Source organism: Prunus dulcis, chromosome 8 (genome assembly GCF_902201215.1).
Source record: "Prunus dulcis chromosome 8, ALMONDv2, whole genome shotgun sequence".
Lineage (NCBI taxonomy): Eukaryota > Viridiplantae > Streptophyta > Magnoliopsida > Rosales > Rosaceae > Prunus > Prunus dulcis.
In genome coordinates, this window is record NC_047657.1 from 11,032,868 (window position 1) to 11,044,701 (window position 11,834).

The 11,834-nt window shown below is 36.9% G+C and overlaps 2 protein-coding genes, 2 non-coding genes and 1 pseudogene across 4 annotated transcripts; 2 read left to right on the forward strand and 3 right to left on the reverse strand.

Moving 5' to 3' along the window:
* Positions 1–1,474: 1,474 nt before the first annotated feature.
* LOC117638459 (putative lipid-transfer protein DIR1) lies at positions 1,475–1,852 on the reverse strand. Its single transcript, XM_034373583.1, has one exon. The coding sequence runs from the start codon at positions 1,850–1,852 to the stop codon at positions 1,475–1,477; it is 378 nt and encodes a 125-aa protein (XP_034229474.1).
* A 5,152-nt stretch (positions 1,853–7,004) lies between these two features.
* Positions 7,005–9,259, forward strand: LOC117638192 (UPF0496 protein At4g34320-like). Its single transcript, XM_034373321.1, has one exon. It carries the CDS (start codon positions 7,892–7,894, stop codon positions 9,017–9,019), a length of 1,128 nt encoding a protein of 375 aa, XP_034229212.1. The 5' UTR covers positions 7,005–7,891; the 3' UTR covers positions 9,020–9,259.
* Positions 9,260–9,789: 530 nt separating this feature from the next.
* On the forward strand, positions 9,790–11,477 carry LOC117638460 (annotated as a pseudogene).
* Positions 10,489–10,703, reverse strand: LOC117612322. The gene has a single exon (XR_004583362.1). It is a non-coding gene; the product is annotated as a small nucleolar RNA U3 (small nucleolar RNA).
* A 13-nt stretch (positions 11,478–11,490) lies between the features above and the next one.
* Positions 11,491–11,703, reverse strand: LOC117612321. The gene has a single exon (XR_004583361.1). It is a non-coding gene; the product is annotated as a small nucleolar RNA U3 (small nucleolar RNA).
* Positions 11,704–11,834: the final 131 nt, after the last annotated feature.

The following is an 11,834-nucleotide window of genomic DNA, read 5'->3' on the forward strand; positions in this document are numbered from 1 at the left end:
AGTTTTTACTCATTCAAGTCGCATCCGCACTACTTTTGTGCAGAGTCCTGGTGTGGAGCTTAAAATGTATGGCTTTCGTGTTCTGTACCAGAAAGATTTAGAAGGGTTTGTTCAGACAATCATCCAGTGCATTTTACGCGGCCCAGATATCCTCGTTGGTTACTATAATGATTTGGTTGTAGCAGATTGGTTAGGTTTGGTTAGATTGCAAAGCTGTAAAGTCAACGACCTTTGAGAGGTAGCAGAAATCAGGCCCTCACCGTGAACACCTGCAGTACCAGACTGGAAGTTATGAAAGATTCATACAATAACCTGTCTGTATCCTTTTTGCTAGCTGCAGCATGGAGAAATAAAATTTGGTGATGATCCAAAGTCATACAGTCATAAGCACAAGCATCAAATATTGCTTTGGCATTTGACAGGAGGCAAAGAAGAGTTTGTATTTGTTTGTTTAACTTGTATTTAAGTACCTCAATTCTTGTGAATAAGGAAATCAAAATGTTGCGTTATGAAACAGCACGGATATAACAATACCTTCTACTAAATTATATTGCTTAATTATTTGGTGATAATAATTTTATTATTTGCTTCCTACCCCATAGATTGTTGCTGTTAGTTTATTACTCTCTCTCTCTCTCTCTCTCTCTCTCTCTCTCTCTCTCTCTCTCTCTCTCTCTCTCTCTCTATTAAGTGGTATTTTTTCTCTTAATCAAGGAAAGATTTAGTAATTGAATTCAACAATTGAAGGAAAGACAAAGATCATGCATGATACTTCCCAATTGAATTCAAGAATAGAAATTGGTGTGAGGGTTCTCATTTATAAATCCCTCCATTTTGTGATATACTAATTTGAATTTTGAATCACATCATCCTTATGAAGTAACATGAACTAAACCAAATATAGTTTTACAAGGACAATCAACATTACATAATAACCTTGAAAATAAAAAAAATAAACCAGACCGAGCTACACAGAACAAACAACAAATAGCTCAAAAGAACAGCACAACCAGCCACAACAAACTAAAGCAAAACGCAAAAAACCCAAGAAAGCCGGCCTGTTTGGTATTCAACTTGAATTCAACCTTTTAAACTCAAAAACAGAATTTGAGTCCAAAACAAAGAAAACCTGTTTGGTAGTCCTATTTTTTAAAACTCAAACTCAAGAACAACTAAAAAACACCTCAATTATTAAAAACAAAAAATATATGTTTTTTCAGTTTTTTTCTAACAACCCACAAGTTCTCAAATTTTTAAGATTTGAAAATAATTTTCAAGTTGCATACCAAACAAGTTTTTGAATCTTAAAAATAGATTTAAAACTCCTTATTTTTAAGAAAAATCAAAGTTTTTGAGTTCTCTATTTGAATAGGATACCAAACGCCCCCTTCAAGTTCCAGAAAAACTGAAACAGATCGATTTCATGCATGAATATTCCATGCAAACACTTTTACGTTCTTACACAATAATATTCTCAACAATGGACTGTCTGGCGAAGATTGCATTTGGCAGGAAGCTGCATGGCAAGGTTGGGGTCGATGCCATAGGAAGTCAAAAGGTTTGAGTAGTTCTTGAAGAAGCAAAGGCATTGGAAGTCTGCGATGGAAAGAGCTGAGCAACACAGAGCTGAGGGAGGCAGAGGGTTTAGCCCACTCACTGATGGAGCACAAGCATTCAAACCCCCTTTTGTCATGCGGCAAAAAGTTACCTGGACCTGCTCATTGGCCTCAGACCCAATGGCCAGTGCCAAAAACAATGCCACAATAACCACAAGCTTTTTGTATGCTGCCATGTCTATGATCTTTGATCTATTCTCTAGTTTCTTGGGGAGTGAAAGATGGTTCGTGGCCATGGCCTTATATAGCAAGTGAACGTATGGGTTTGGTGGCTTGTCTTACTCTTGCAACATAAGATAATTACATTTGTAAATCCGGACCATTGACTAAGTTGGTTCTTGTCTAAATGTCCGGCCCAAATTTATAGTCTAACAAAATAAATATTTGTGACAATATAAGTCTAACGAGAAAAACATTACCAATCCGGCACTACATCATCATTTCATACTTTAGTTTAATTATCTTTGTCACATGCATCTTAAAACAAAACATAAAATATAAAACTGAAATCATTCTGGACTTAAGTTTATACCAATAAAGAAAATATAATTCGTGATCATATTTTATTATGTTTTGCTATGTTTGGAATGCATGGGAAATGTGAATGGGGGCATATTATACATTGTTAATTAGAACTCTCGTGACAGAGACTTGGCGTATTGGCGTTACTGTGGGCTGTAAAATCAAGGAGGCACATTGGTGGTGACAAGAGATTGGTGTTTTGTGGGAAGCAAGCATTATCCAAATCAATCAATTGTTTCCTACGTTATAGTTTAAAGGAATGTACAACTTGTATTGTATAAGTGACCTGTGACCCTTCAAAGCCATTTCTCACTGTCACTTTCATTTTGATTCGTTCATACTTGATGGGGAACTAGGTTGAAAGTTCATTAATTAACACGACTAGATAGACAAAAAATGGCTAGTATTTATAGATGACATTTGTGCCCGAAAAAACCTAACACGAAGGAAAACAAGTGTTGGAAAAGAAAAGAAAAAAAAATCGTCGTTATCGGACTAATGGTTTGATTTGGTAAGGAATATAAATTATTGTTTTGTATTTTTACAAACTGGATCATAGCAAATAAATTCGGTGAAAATTTGGGTTGAATATCATCACTCAACGAATTAGTAACCATTGCCAAACCAACTTTATAATAAAAATACTTTTGTTAGAAGTGCTTATAAGCAGAAGTGATTCTTTGAAAAACATTCTCAAATGAGTAATTAAGAATATATATATCTATGAATCTATAAATAAATCATCCATGGTTTGCTAGACTTAAGTAATTTTTGTCTTCAATTTGTTAATGTTTGTGATATGAATTGTAATGTTTTTCATTCTCAGTTGCTAGACTTTTTTTTTTTTTTTTTGGTCAAGAGAAACTTTCAAAACAAAAAAGAAAGACAGACAACTAGGTGAAAAAACAGACAACAACCAAAGACAGAGCGAAAAGGAAACAACAGCAGCAACAACAAAAGAAAAACGCACAACAGCTAGAAAAAAACACAGCTAGAGACCAGTAGCTATGACGCCTCCAAAAGGGGAGCCCGTCCGCCTCTAGCACAAAACTCCCTAGCACCGCGGGGGGCAAGGAAGTCCATCAGCTTGCAACACAAAAACCAGAGAGGATGGGGGGCTGGACTTAAGCAATACAAATCGACACTGACCAATCCGCCGGCCATTCCTTGAAAAAGGCCAAGATCATCACATCACACTTTTATAGCACAACATGACTTGCCACTAATGACACAATCTGCAAGCCACAATCAACGGAAACGAGTAATTATTATTAGTTTAGGCCACAACACAAGACATTTGAGTGATTTTATGGTGGGTGCTATATATATAATGAAGCATTAATAATGATCAATCAAGTTTGAAAAGGATAACATGAAAATGATGACATATTGGACATTCTCCTCTCTCAAAATTATGAAAACAAGTTACGCTACTTATTGCTTCTCATTGCTGATAGTGCGAAAAAGGTAGATTACTTGGTTAGTCCGAGAACCAAATCTTTATATATGTAGATGAGCTCGCTGCTTATTGCTTCTCATTCCCGCTTTACTTAGAAGAAAAAGAAAGATGATATAAGTATACATAGGTTCTATAGAAGATTTGTACCTCAAAAGCAAGATAGTCGGTCATATTGTTCACATTACCATTTTGATGTGGACAAAAGCTGACCACGTATTTGCCGTATTACAGCATGGCCAACCAACCTTTTTATTTTAATTTTATATTTTATATCAAAGTGAGATAACTTCATTCAAACAATAATGTCAGAGTACAAAAAAAAAAAGATTGGACTTTAGTAATGTAACAAGTGTGGCCTCATTAAAATGTTGCCTTTAAAAATCCCCAAATGGAAGAAAATTCGGTTAAGGAAAAAGAGTACCACTACATCACATCTAGTATAAAATTAAATTAAGAAAATAATTTGTCATTGACCAAAACATCATAAATCCATGAAGGACCATTCTCAAACCAAACTTGAAAGTCCTAAGACAGGAGCGCTTGCTTGGCTAATAGATGAGCAACCTGATCACACTCTAGAGGAGCAAAGTGACAAGAAATATGAGCAAAACGATTAAAAAGACCCCTCACTTCTCCACTAAAGCACCCTCCACTGACCAACTTTGCTCATAATTAATATTAACTCTCAATCTTCTATCTTCTATCTTCTAGGAATAATTATAAAAGGAAAATTCTACCAATATAAATTCCTTTTTTTTTTCTTCTTTTTTTTATCATTTAGCTGAACTTAAGTGTGGCAGGATCTACCACTTTTTTTTGTTATTTCCTAATAAAACTTGTGTTAGAGTTTGTAAACCTCTAGAGAAGTTATCAATTGGTATTGGTTTAGCACTTTATTTGAAAAGGCACCAAGTTCGAATTCTACATCCTCATAAAAAAAAAGAAGCTAATCATCCCACTAAAACTCAAGCGATTTTGTCTTTTGAGGTAAAAATATCAAATCTTCTACTTATATATATATATATATATATATATATATTCCAAGAGATTGTGGTCACCCACCGTTGGATATTAATCCAATGGTTCAAAATGATATATATAAATACAATATGACATAAATGATTATTACCCGATTCAAGTCATAAATAAGTGAACCGTTGAATTTACATCCAACGGTGAGTGACCATAAATCTCTTGGACTACAGGGGTCCAAGAGATCAGGACTGATATATATATATCTATCTATATATATCTATTCAAAATTGTTGAAGTTTAACAAGGATTTAAGTCCAAGGTGCAGACATAGACTTAGGGGGGTGTATTCAATTCAAACTTTTAATGACTTTCATAGAGTTTAAAAGTCTGGAGGTATTCAATTTAGACTTTCAAAGAGTATATAAAAGTCTAGTGGTATTCAATTGTGACTTTTTAAAAGTATTTAAAAGTTTGGTGGTATTCAGTTATGACTTTTAAAAAGTATTTAAAAGTTTGGTGGTATCCAAAAAGTTAATGACTTTTAAAAAACTTATTAAATGAATGACTTTTCTATACTTTTAAGGCTAATTGTTAAGAGCAAAAGTCTTGCCAATTTACTAGTGACTTTTATCAACTCTATGAAAGTATTTAAAAATTTGTCATCTCTATCAAAGTCACTCACTTAAAAAAAGTCTTTATAAGTATGAATTGGATACACCCCCCTTAGTCAAGTTGGCTAGAATGTATGTGCTCCCTACTTTGCACCAGAGTTCGGATCACGCTTCTCGTAATTGAAATTAAATTAAAGTAGAATATCGTTAGTATATAAAAAATATATAAAATAAAAAAATGGTTTAAGTTAGAGTTTGAGAATTTATTTTATTTAAAAAAAGAAAATTTAATCGAACCAAAAATGAAAGCAAAATTTCATTTATTTAACTTGTAATTTTACTGTAGTGTGTCCTGGAAAATGGGTGTGAACGCCAAGTGAGAGAAGATGATGAGAGTTTGAATAATTCTTTGCTAAGAAAAGCAACACACAACACAAGTTTTTCAAAACACAAAGCAAAAATCACAAAATAAAAACAAAAAGAGGCGGGAGAGCGTTACGAGGCACATGGCGTAGCGTGGAATCTTTTTGAAATCTCCCACTGGCGGCAACCAGTAACTTAGCAACACGTGTTGCTAAGCCTTACGTGTCAGTTCCTGAAGCCATGCCCTGACCACACACGGGAAAGCGGGCGGGTCGGATCACGCGGTGCTCTCTTTTGCTTTCCTACTCGTCTACACAAGACAACCCTTCATGTCAACAGTAATTACGAAACTGCCATTTAGTTTCAAAATCTGTTAAATTTCTAACGAACTAGCTTCTTACATAAATTACAAGATGAACATGACCTGATACATTTTGGTTCCCAAGTTACTATTTGAGTTTCAGATTTATCTAAATAGATGATAAGAGAGTGCTGCTAACTATTTAACAATATAAACCAACATTTTCTTCAAGTTTGGAGTTCTCTTGCCTACCAATTGTAGTTGCTTGCATTACTTACCAATTTGAAGAACAAAAAACAGATACTTCTGTCTCTTAAACATTACAACAATTTCTAAAAAATTTAGGATATATATATGAGAATTATGTAGCCATTGGACATCATTTGTTTTCTCCACATCAGTATTTCTTTTGTGGTTAAAAGTTCCACTCATTAAAATTAATTTTTAGCTCAACTGATGAATAGGAATGAAGTCGTGAATCGCATAATTTGTAAGAATAAGATTAGATGAATGAGAATGGGATCAACTACTCCCTCTAATCAATCTAATTCCTTATTTTTTAAGCATTGGATTACGAATTTTATGTAGAACATAAGTAAGTTTTTATTCCTTATAATTAGTACACACAATGGAAGTCGAGAATTAAAAAACTCATGTATCATGTCAAAAGTAGTATATTGCAACCCTTTTCTTAATGAATAAATTTTTTAAACAAGATTCGGAAATATTTTTGGAAAAGTTTATGAAGCTCTCCATATATCTCTCTTTTGGGTTACAATTCTTGTGTCGTATTTGATATATTCAGAATCATTCAGAACCCACAAAAAGAAAAGTGGATAATTATGACATTTGAATTTGGTGGGGAAATGGGGATATCTTTTATGTTGTGAGATAGAGAGGGTATTTTGGTAATTTCACCAAGTGGGCCCTCAAACAGCTTTTACCCTCTGTAACAGTGCTGCAAAGCATCTCAAAATCTTCAAAGAAGTAAATACCTTTTGGTTGTTTTCCCATTTGAAACACTTGACTTGTGTTGCACTGCGTTTGCTTGCCATTATTACTACCAAAACAAGACTTTGGTATCAAGACTCTGCCACTCTTTTTAATAATTTCCTTCATTTCTTGGTTTTGTCTTGTCGAAACAAAATCAAAGGTGGTTCCTTCACCTTGGTAACTGTTGCTTTGCGCGTTAAAACTGTGGAAGAGAGCCACAAAACACAGAGACACACAGAAAGATAAGGCCTAAAGGGTTTTCGGGAAGGCACAGAGAGAGAGAGAGAGAGAGAGAGAGAGAGAGAGAAGGGACATTGCTTCCCGCGTTTTCCATGCCTATTTCACTCATTTCTCTCATTTCTCTCATGCGTGCAAGTTATTCCTAAAATCTAAAATCTAAAATCTAAAACCCAACCCATCTTATTTTCTTGGCCATTAAAACTTTTAATTCTCTTTAAACTTTTCTTCATTCCTCATTCACATTTCACCTCATCTCTCTCTCTCTCTCTCTCTCTCTCTCTCTCTCTCTCTCTCTCCTTGATTTGCTTCAGTTCCTTTATTTAATCAAAACACATCGTCTATTTTAGCGATTTTATTTGTTTCTCTTCTCTATTTGCTCTCAAAGGTTCGAACGTTCTCTTTATCTTGTTCTGGTGTTCTTGTTCATTCTGGCCGGCTGGTCGGTTTGGAAAAAGCTTAGCAATAAAGTTTGGTGCTTTCAATGCTTTCGATGCTTTTACATCATGATTTGTGATGGTGAAGTCTTAGAAGTTGATTTTCTTGTATAAAAAGTTGGAATTCATTGGTTTTGGTCAAGTGGGGTTGGTTCAAATCTGCAACTTCATTAATTAGTTTGGCAGCAAATCTGGGATTGAAGATTCCATTTTGGGGTGCAATTAATGGTCTTTGTTTGGAAATTAGCTCCTGCTTGACAAAAAGCCCATTTCTTGTCTTTGAGAATCGTAATTACAAGGGAAAGCAATTTGGCCAAGCTCTGAACTTTGATTTGTGGGTTTTTCTGTTTTCTCTTGTTTAGATCTGAATTGAAGCTATGGGAAGCCATATGAGCAAGAAGAGCTCTGAAACATCATCCTCTGCTATCAATCTCAACACCAATTTACAATACACAACTGATCAATTAAGCTCATATGAGGCAGCCTGTAAGGTTGATGCAGAATTGCAATCCTTTGATACCAATCTCCAAACCAGAACCAATCAAGTCATCAACACAATTGCAGCAGGAGTTGAAGTTCGAGCTCTCTCATTTGATTCATTGAAGGAAATCACAGAATGCCTGTTGGAGATGAACCAGGAGGTTGTGAAAGTTATCTTGGAGTGCAAGAAGGATATATGGAAAAATCAAGAATTGTTTGAGCTTGTAGAGGAGTACTTTGAAAACAGCTTGCAGACTTTAGATTTCTGTACTGCATTGGAGAAGTGTTTGAAGCGAGCTCGTGATAGCCAATTGCTCATTCTTGTTGCTCTTCAACAGTTTGAGGAGGAAACCGAAATGGGAGGCAGTCGATACACGAGGACTTTGGGCGAATTGAAGAATTTTAAGGCTATAGGTGATCCTTTTACTGAAGAGTTCTTCCAAATTTTTCAATCTGTTTACAGGCAACAAATACAAATGCTTGAGAAGTTGCAACTAAGAAAGAACAAGCTCGATAAGAAGCTCAAATACATCCACGCCTGGAGGAAGGTTTCGAGTATTATATTTGTTGCTACATTTGCTGCTGTGTTGATTTGTTCTGTTGTGGCAGCAGCCATGGCTGCTCCACCTGTTGCAGCAGCTCTGGCTGCTGCTAGTTCTATCCCTGTAGGCTCAATGGGGAAGTGGATTGACTCTTTGTGGAAAAACTATGAAAATGCTTTGAGGGGTCAAAAGGAAGTAATTAGCTCCATGCAAGTAGGGACTTATGTTGCCATAAAGGACTTGGACAACATTCGGGTTCTTATCGATCGATTGGAAGTTGAAATTGAGTCCCTCTTGCATAATGCAAGCTTTGCCATTGAGGAGGATGCAGTTACAGTTGCAATTGAGGAGATTAAAAAGAAGTTGGGAGTGTTTATGAAGAATGTAGAGGATTTGGGAGCTCAAGCTGATACCTGCAGCCGTGACATTCGAAGAGCAAGGACTGTGGTTCTGCAGAGGATCATAAAACATTCCAACAACTAGAAGTCCGATGATCCTCAATATTTAACCTGTTGCTGTTTTGATGCTTGATGACATTTGAATTTGTGTAACTTTCTGTTTTTTTATTTTATTTTAATAATTATCATATTTTTTTCATTCTTAGATTGTACCTTGGAATCCCAGACGATTGGATTGATGTATAAAAGAAATAATGTAAGATTATATAGCGCTTCACACTTTATCAATGTTTAGGCAAGAACTGACTTGAAGTAGTTCCCATTATGATTTTGTCTTCAATTTAATCATTATTTACTTGATCTGATGAAGTTTGGCTGGTCTGGTCTTTTGTTCCAAACAACCATTGGAGTTTCTCTGGTCTATTGTTCCATAAACTTCCACACCAGTGTGACCTCATGTATTTCAGAATGTGGTGCCTGGAAGATTAGAAGAAATTGCCACTCAGAGGTCTCTTTTCATGTTGATTACTCATATAGCCATCTTTCTTCTGCTTAAATCATGCTTAATTGTTACAAGTTGAGACTTGAAACTTCCAAGTTCCAATATGGGGCTTTTCTGAGTCACGTGAGCAGTCAGGTTATGCGTTCTCCTTTTATGGTTGGTTTTCCAAGTGCCTGTATAACTAAACTGTATGTAGTTCTTTTGTATCCATGACTTTTTTCAGGTAATGAGGGAAACCCTCACGACTCATTCATTCCCGCCCAAAAACTTGCGAATCACATGTATCAGGTAAATTTAAGTATTTTTACATGGTCAAGTTCAAGGCAAATAAATCTGTTTGAGTTTACGGTCCAATGCTCACCTCTCCCTCGCTTCGTTCCTTGAAGGAAGCCATAAAATGTCTATTGGAGATGAATCAGGAGGTTGTGAAAACTTGTCTTGGAATGCAAGAAAGACATATGAAAAAAATCAGGAATTGTTTGAGCTTGTTGAAAAGTACTTAGAAAACAGCTAGCGGACCTTAGATTCCTGTACTGCACTGGAGAAATGTTTGAAGCGAGCTCGTGCCAGCCAATCGTTCATTCTTGTTTCTCTTCAACAATTTGAGGAGGAAACCGAAATAGGAGGCAATCGACACTCGAGGACTTTGGAGGAATTGAACAAGTTCAAGGAAATAGGTGATCCTTTTACTAAAGAGTACTTCCAAATTTTTCAATCTGTTTACATGCAACAAACACTAATGCTTGAGAAGTTGAAACTTCCGAAGAACAAGCTTGATAAGAAGCTCAAAAGCATCCATGCTTGGAGAAAGGTCTCTACTATGATATTTGTGGCTATAATTGCTGCTGTGTGGATTTGTTCAGCTGTTGCAGCAGCCATGGCAGGTCCACCTGTTGCAGCTGCTCTGGCCGCAGTCTATCCCTATAGCCTCAATGGGGAAGTGGATTGACTCTCTTTTTGGAAAAACTAAGAAAATGCTGTGAAAGGTTTGCAATAAAGGAGATTAAAAAGAAGTTGCCTCAACATTTAACAAAACAAAAAAAAAGAGGGGAAACCTGTCAGACAACCGTGCGACCACCCCAGACAGAGAAGACTGAATGAGAACGATCCTCTACGGTCGTGATGATCACAAGGACCACCAGATTGTTAATCACGCTCTGGTCACACGGTCATGGTTCATCCACCTGGTTGGGATTCCTGTCTCCTTAGAAATCAAGGATACAGAGGTACGATTACTATAGAACAGATCCTGTCCAAGTAAGGTCGTGACCTCTCAGCTGTCTTCTGGGTATATGAAGCGCTTTGGATTTTTGTAAATGCCGATGTGGGACTAATAGCGAGACTTCTGTCCCTTTGATCTCTCTGGTCTTCTGTTCAATTTTTTAATAGTTGGGCCCCGGAGAAGTGGCTGAGAACGATCCTCTCCTAACTGGAAGATCCAAGGACCATTAGATTATTAATCATGGCCTGATCACATGGTCCTGTTTTTGCTGGCTTAGATCTATATTGAAGCTATGGAAGGCCATATGAGCAAGAAGAGCCCTGAACCATAGTCTTCTGCTATCATTCTCGGTACCAATTTACAGGACACAACTGATCAATTGATCTCAGATGAGGCAACTCCCGGAGAACAAGCTTGATAAGAAGCTCAAAGGCATCCATGCCAGCTCCTCCGGTTGCAGCTGCTCTGGCTGCTGCTAGCTCTATCCCTGTAGCCTCAATGGGGAAATGGATTGACTCTGTTGAAAAACTATGTGAAAGTCCAAAAGGAAGTGATTATGATGCACGTAGGTACTTATGTTGCCATTAAGGACTTGGACAACATTTCGTGTTCATATTGACTGGTTGAAAGTTGACATTGAGTCCCTCTTGCACAGTGCTAGCTTTGCCATTGAGGAAGATAGTGAAGGTTGCACTAGAGGAGATTAAGAAGAAGTTGGTAGTGTTTATGAAGAATGTAGAGGATTTGGGAGCTCAACCTGCAGCCGTGATATTCGAAGAGCAAGAACCGTGTTTCTGCCGTGATAAAAAAACAAAGTGAAAAAGAGAAGGGGAACCTGTCAGACAACCGTGTGACCACCCCAGGCAGAAGACTGACTGAGAACGATCCTCTACGGTCGTGATGATCATAATGACCACCAGATTGTTAATCACGCTCTGATCACACGGTCATGGTTCATCCACCAGGTTGGGATTCCTGTCTCCTTAGAAATCAAGGATACAGAGGTACGATTACTATAGAATAGATCCTGTCCAAGTAAGGTCGTGGCCTCTCAGCGGCGCTCAAGCTATATACAGCGCTTTGTTGCTCTCTAAATTGTCGATGTGGGACAAAAAGGACTTTGTGTCTCTCTCTTTTAACGCGATGCTGGCCCAACAGCGCTCCACTAGCTCTCAT

Coding starts and splice junctions, on each gene's coding strand:
- LOC117638459 (XM_034373583.1), bottom strand. CDS start 1,852: ATGGCCACGAACCATCTTTCACTCCCCAAGAAACTAGAGAATAGATCA.
- LOC117638192 (XM_034373321.1), top strand. CDS start 7,892: ATGGGAAGCCATATGAGCAAGAAGAGCTCTGAAACATCATCCTCTGCT.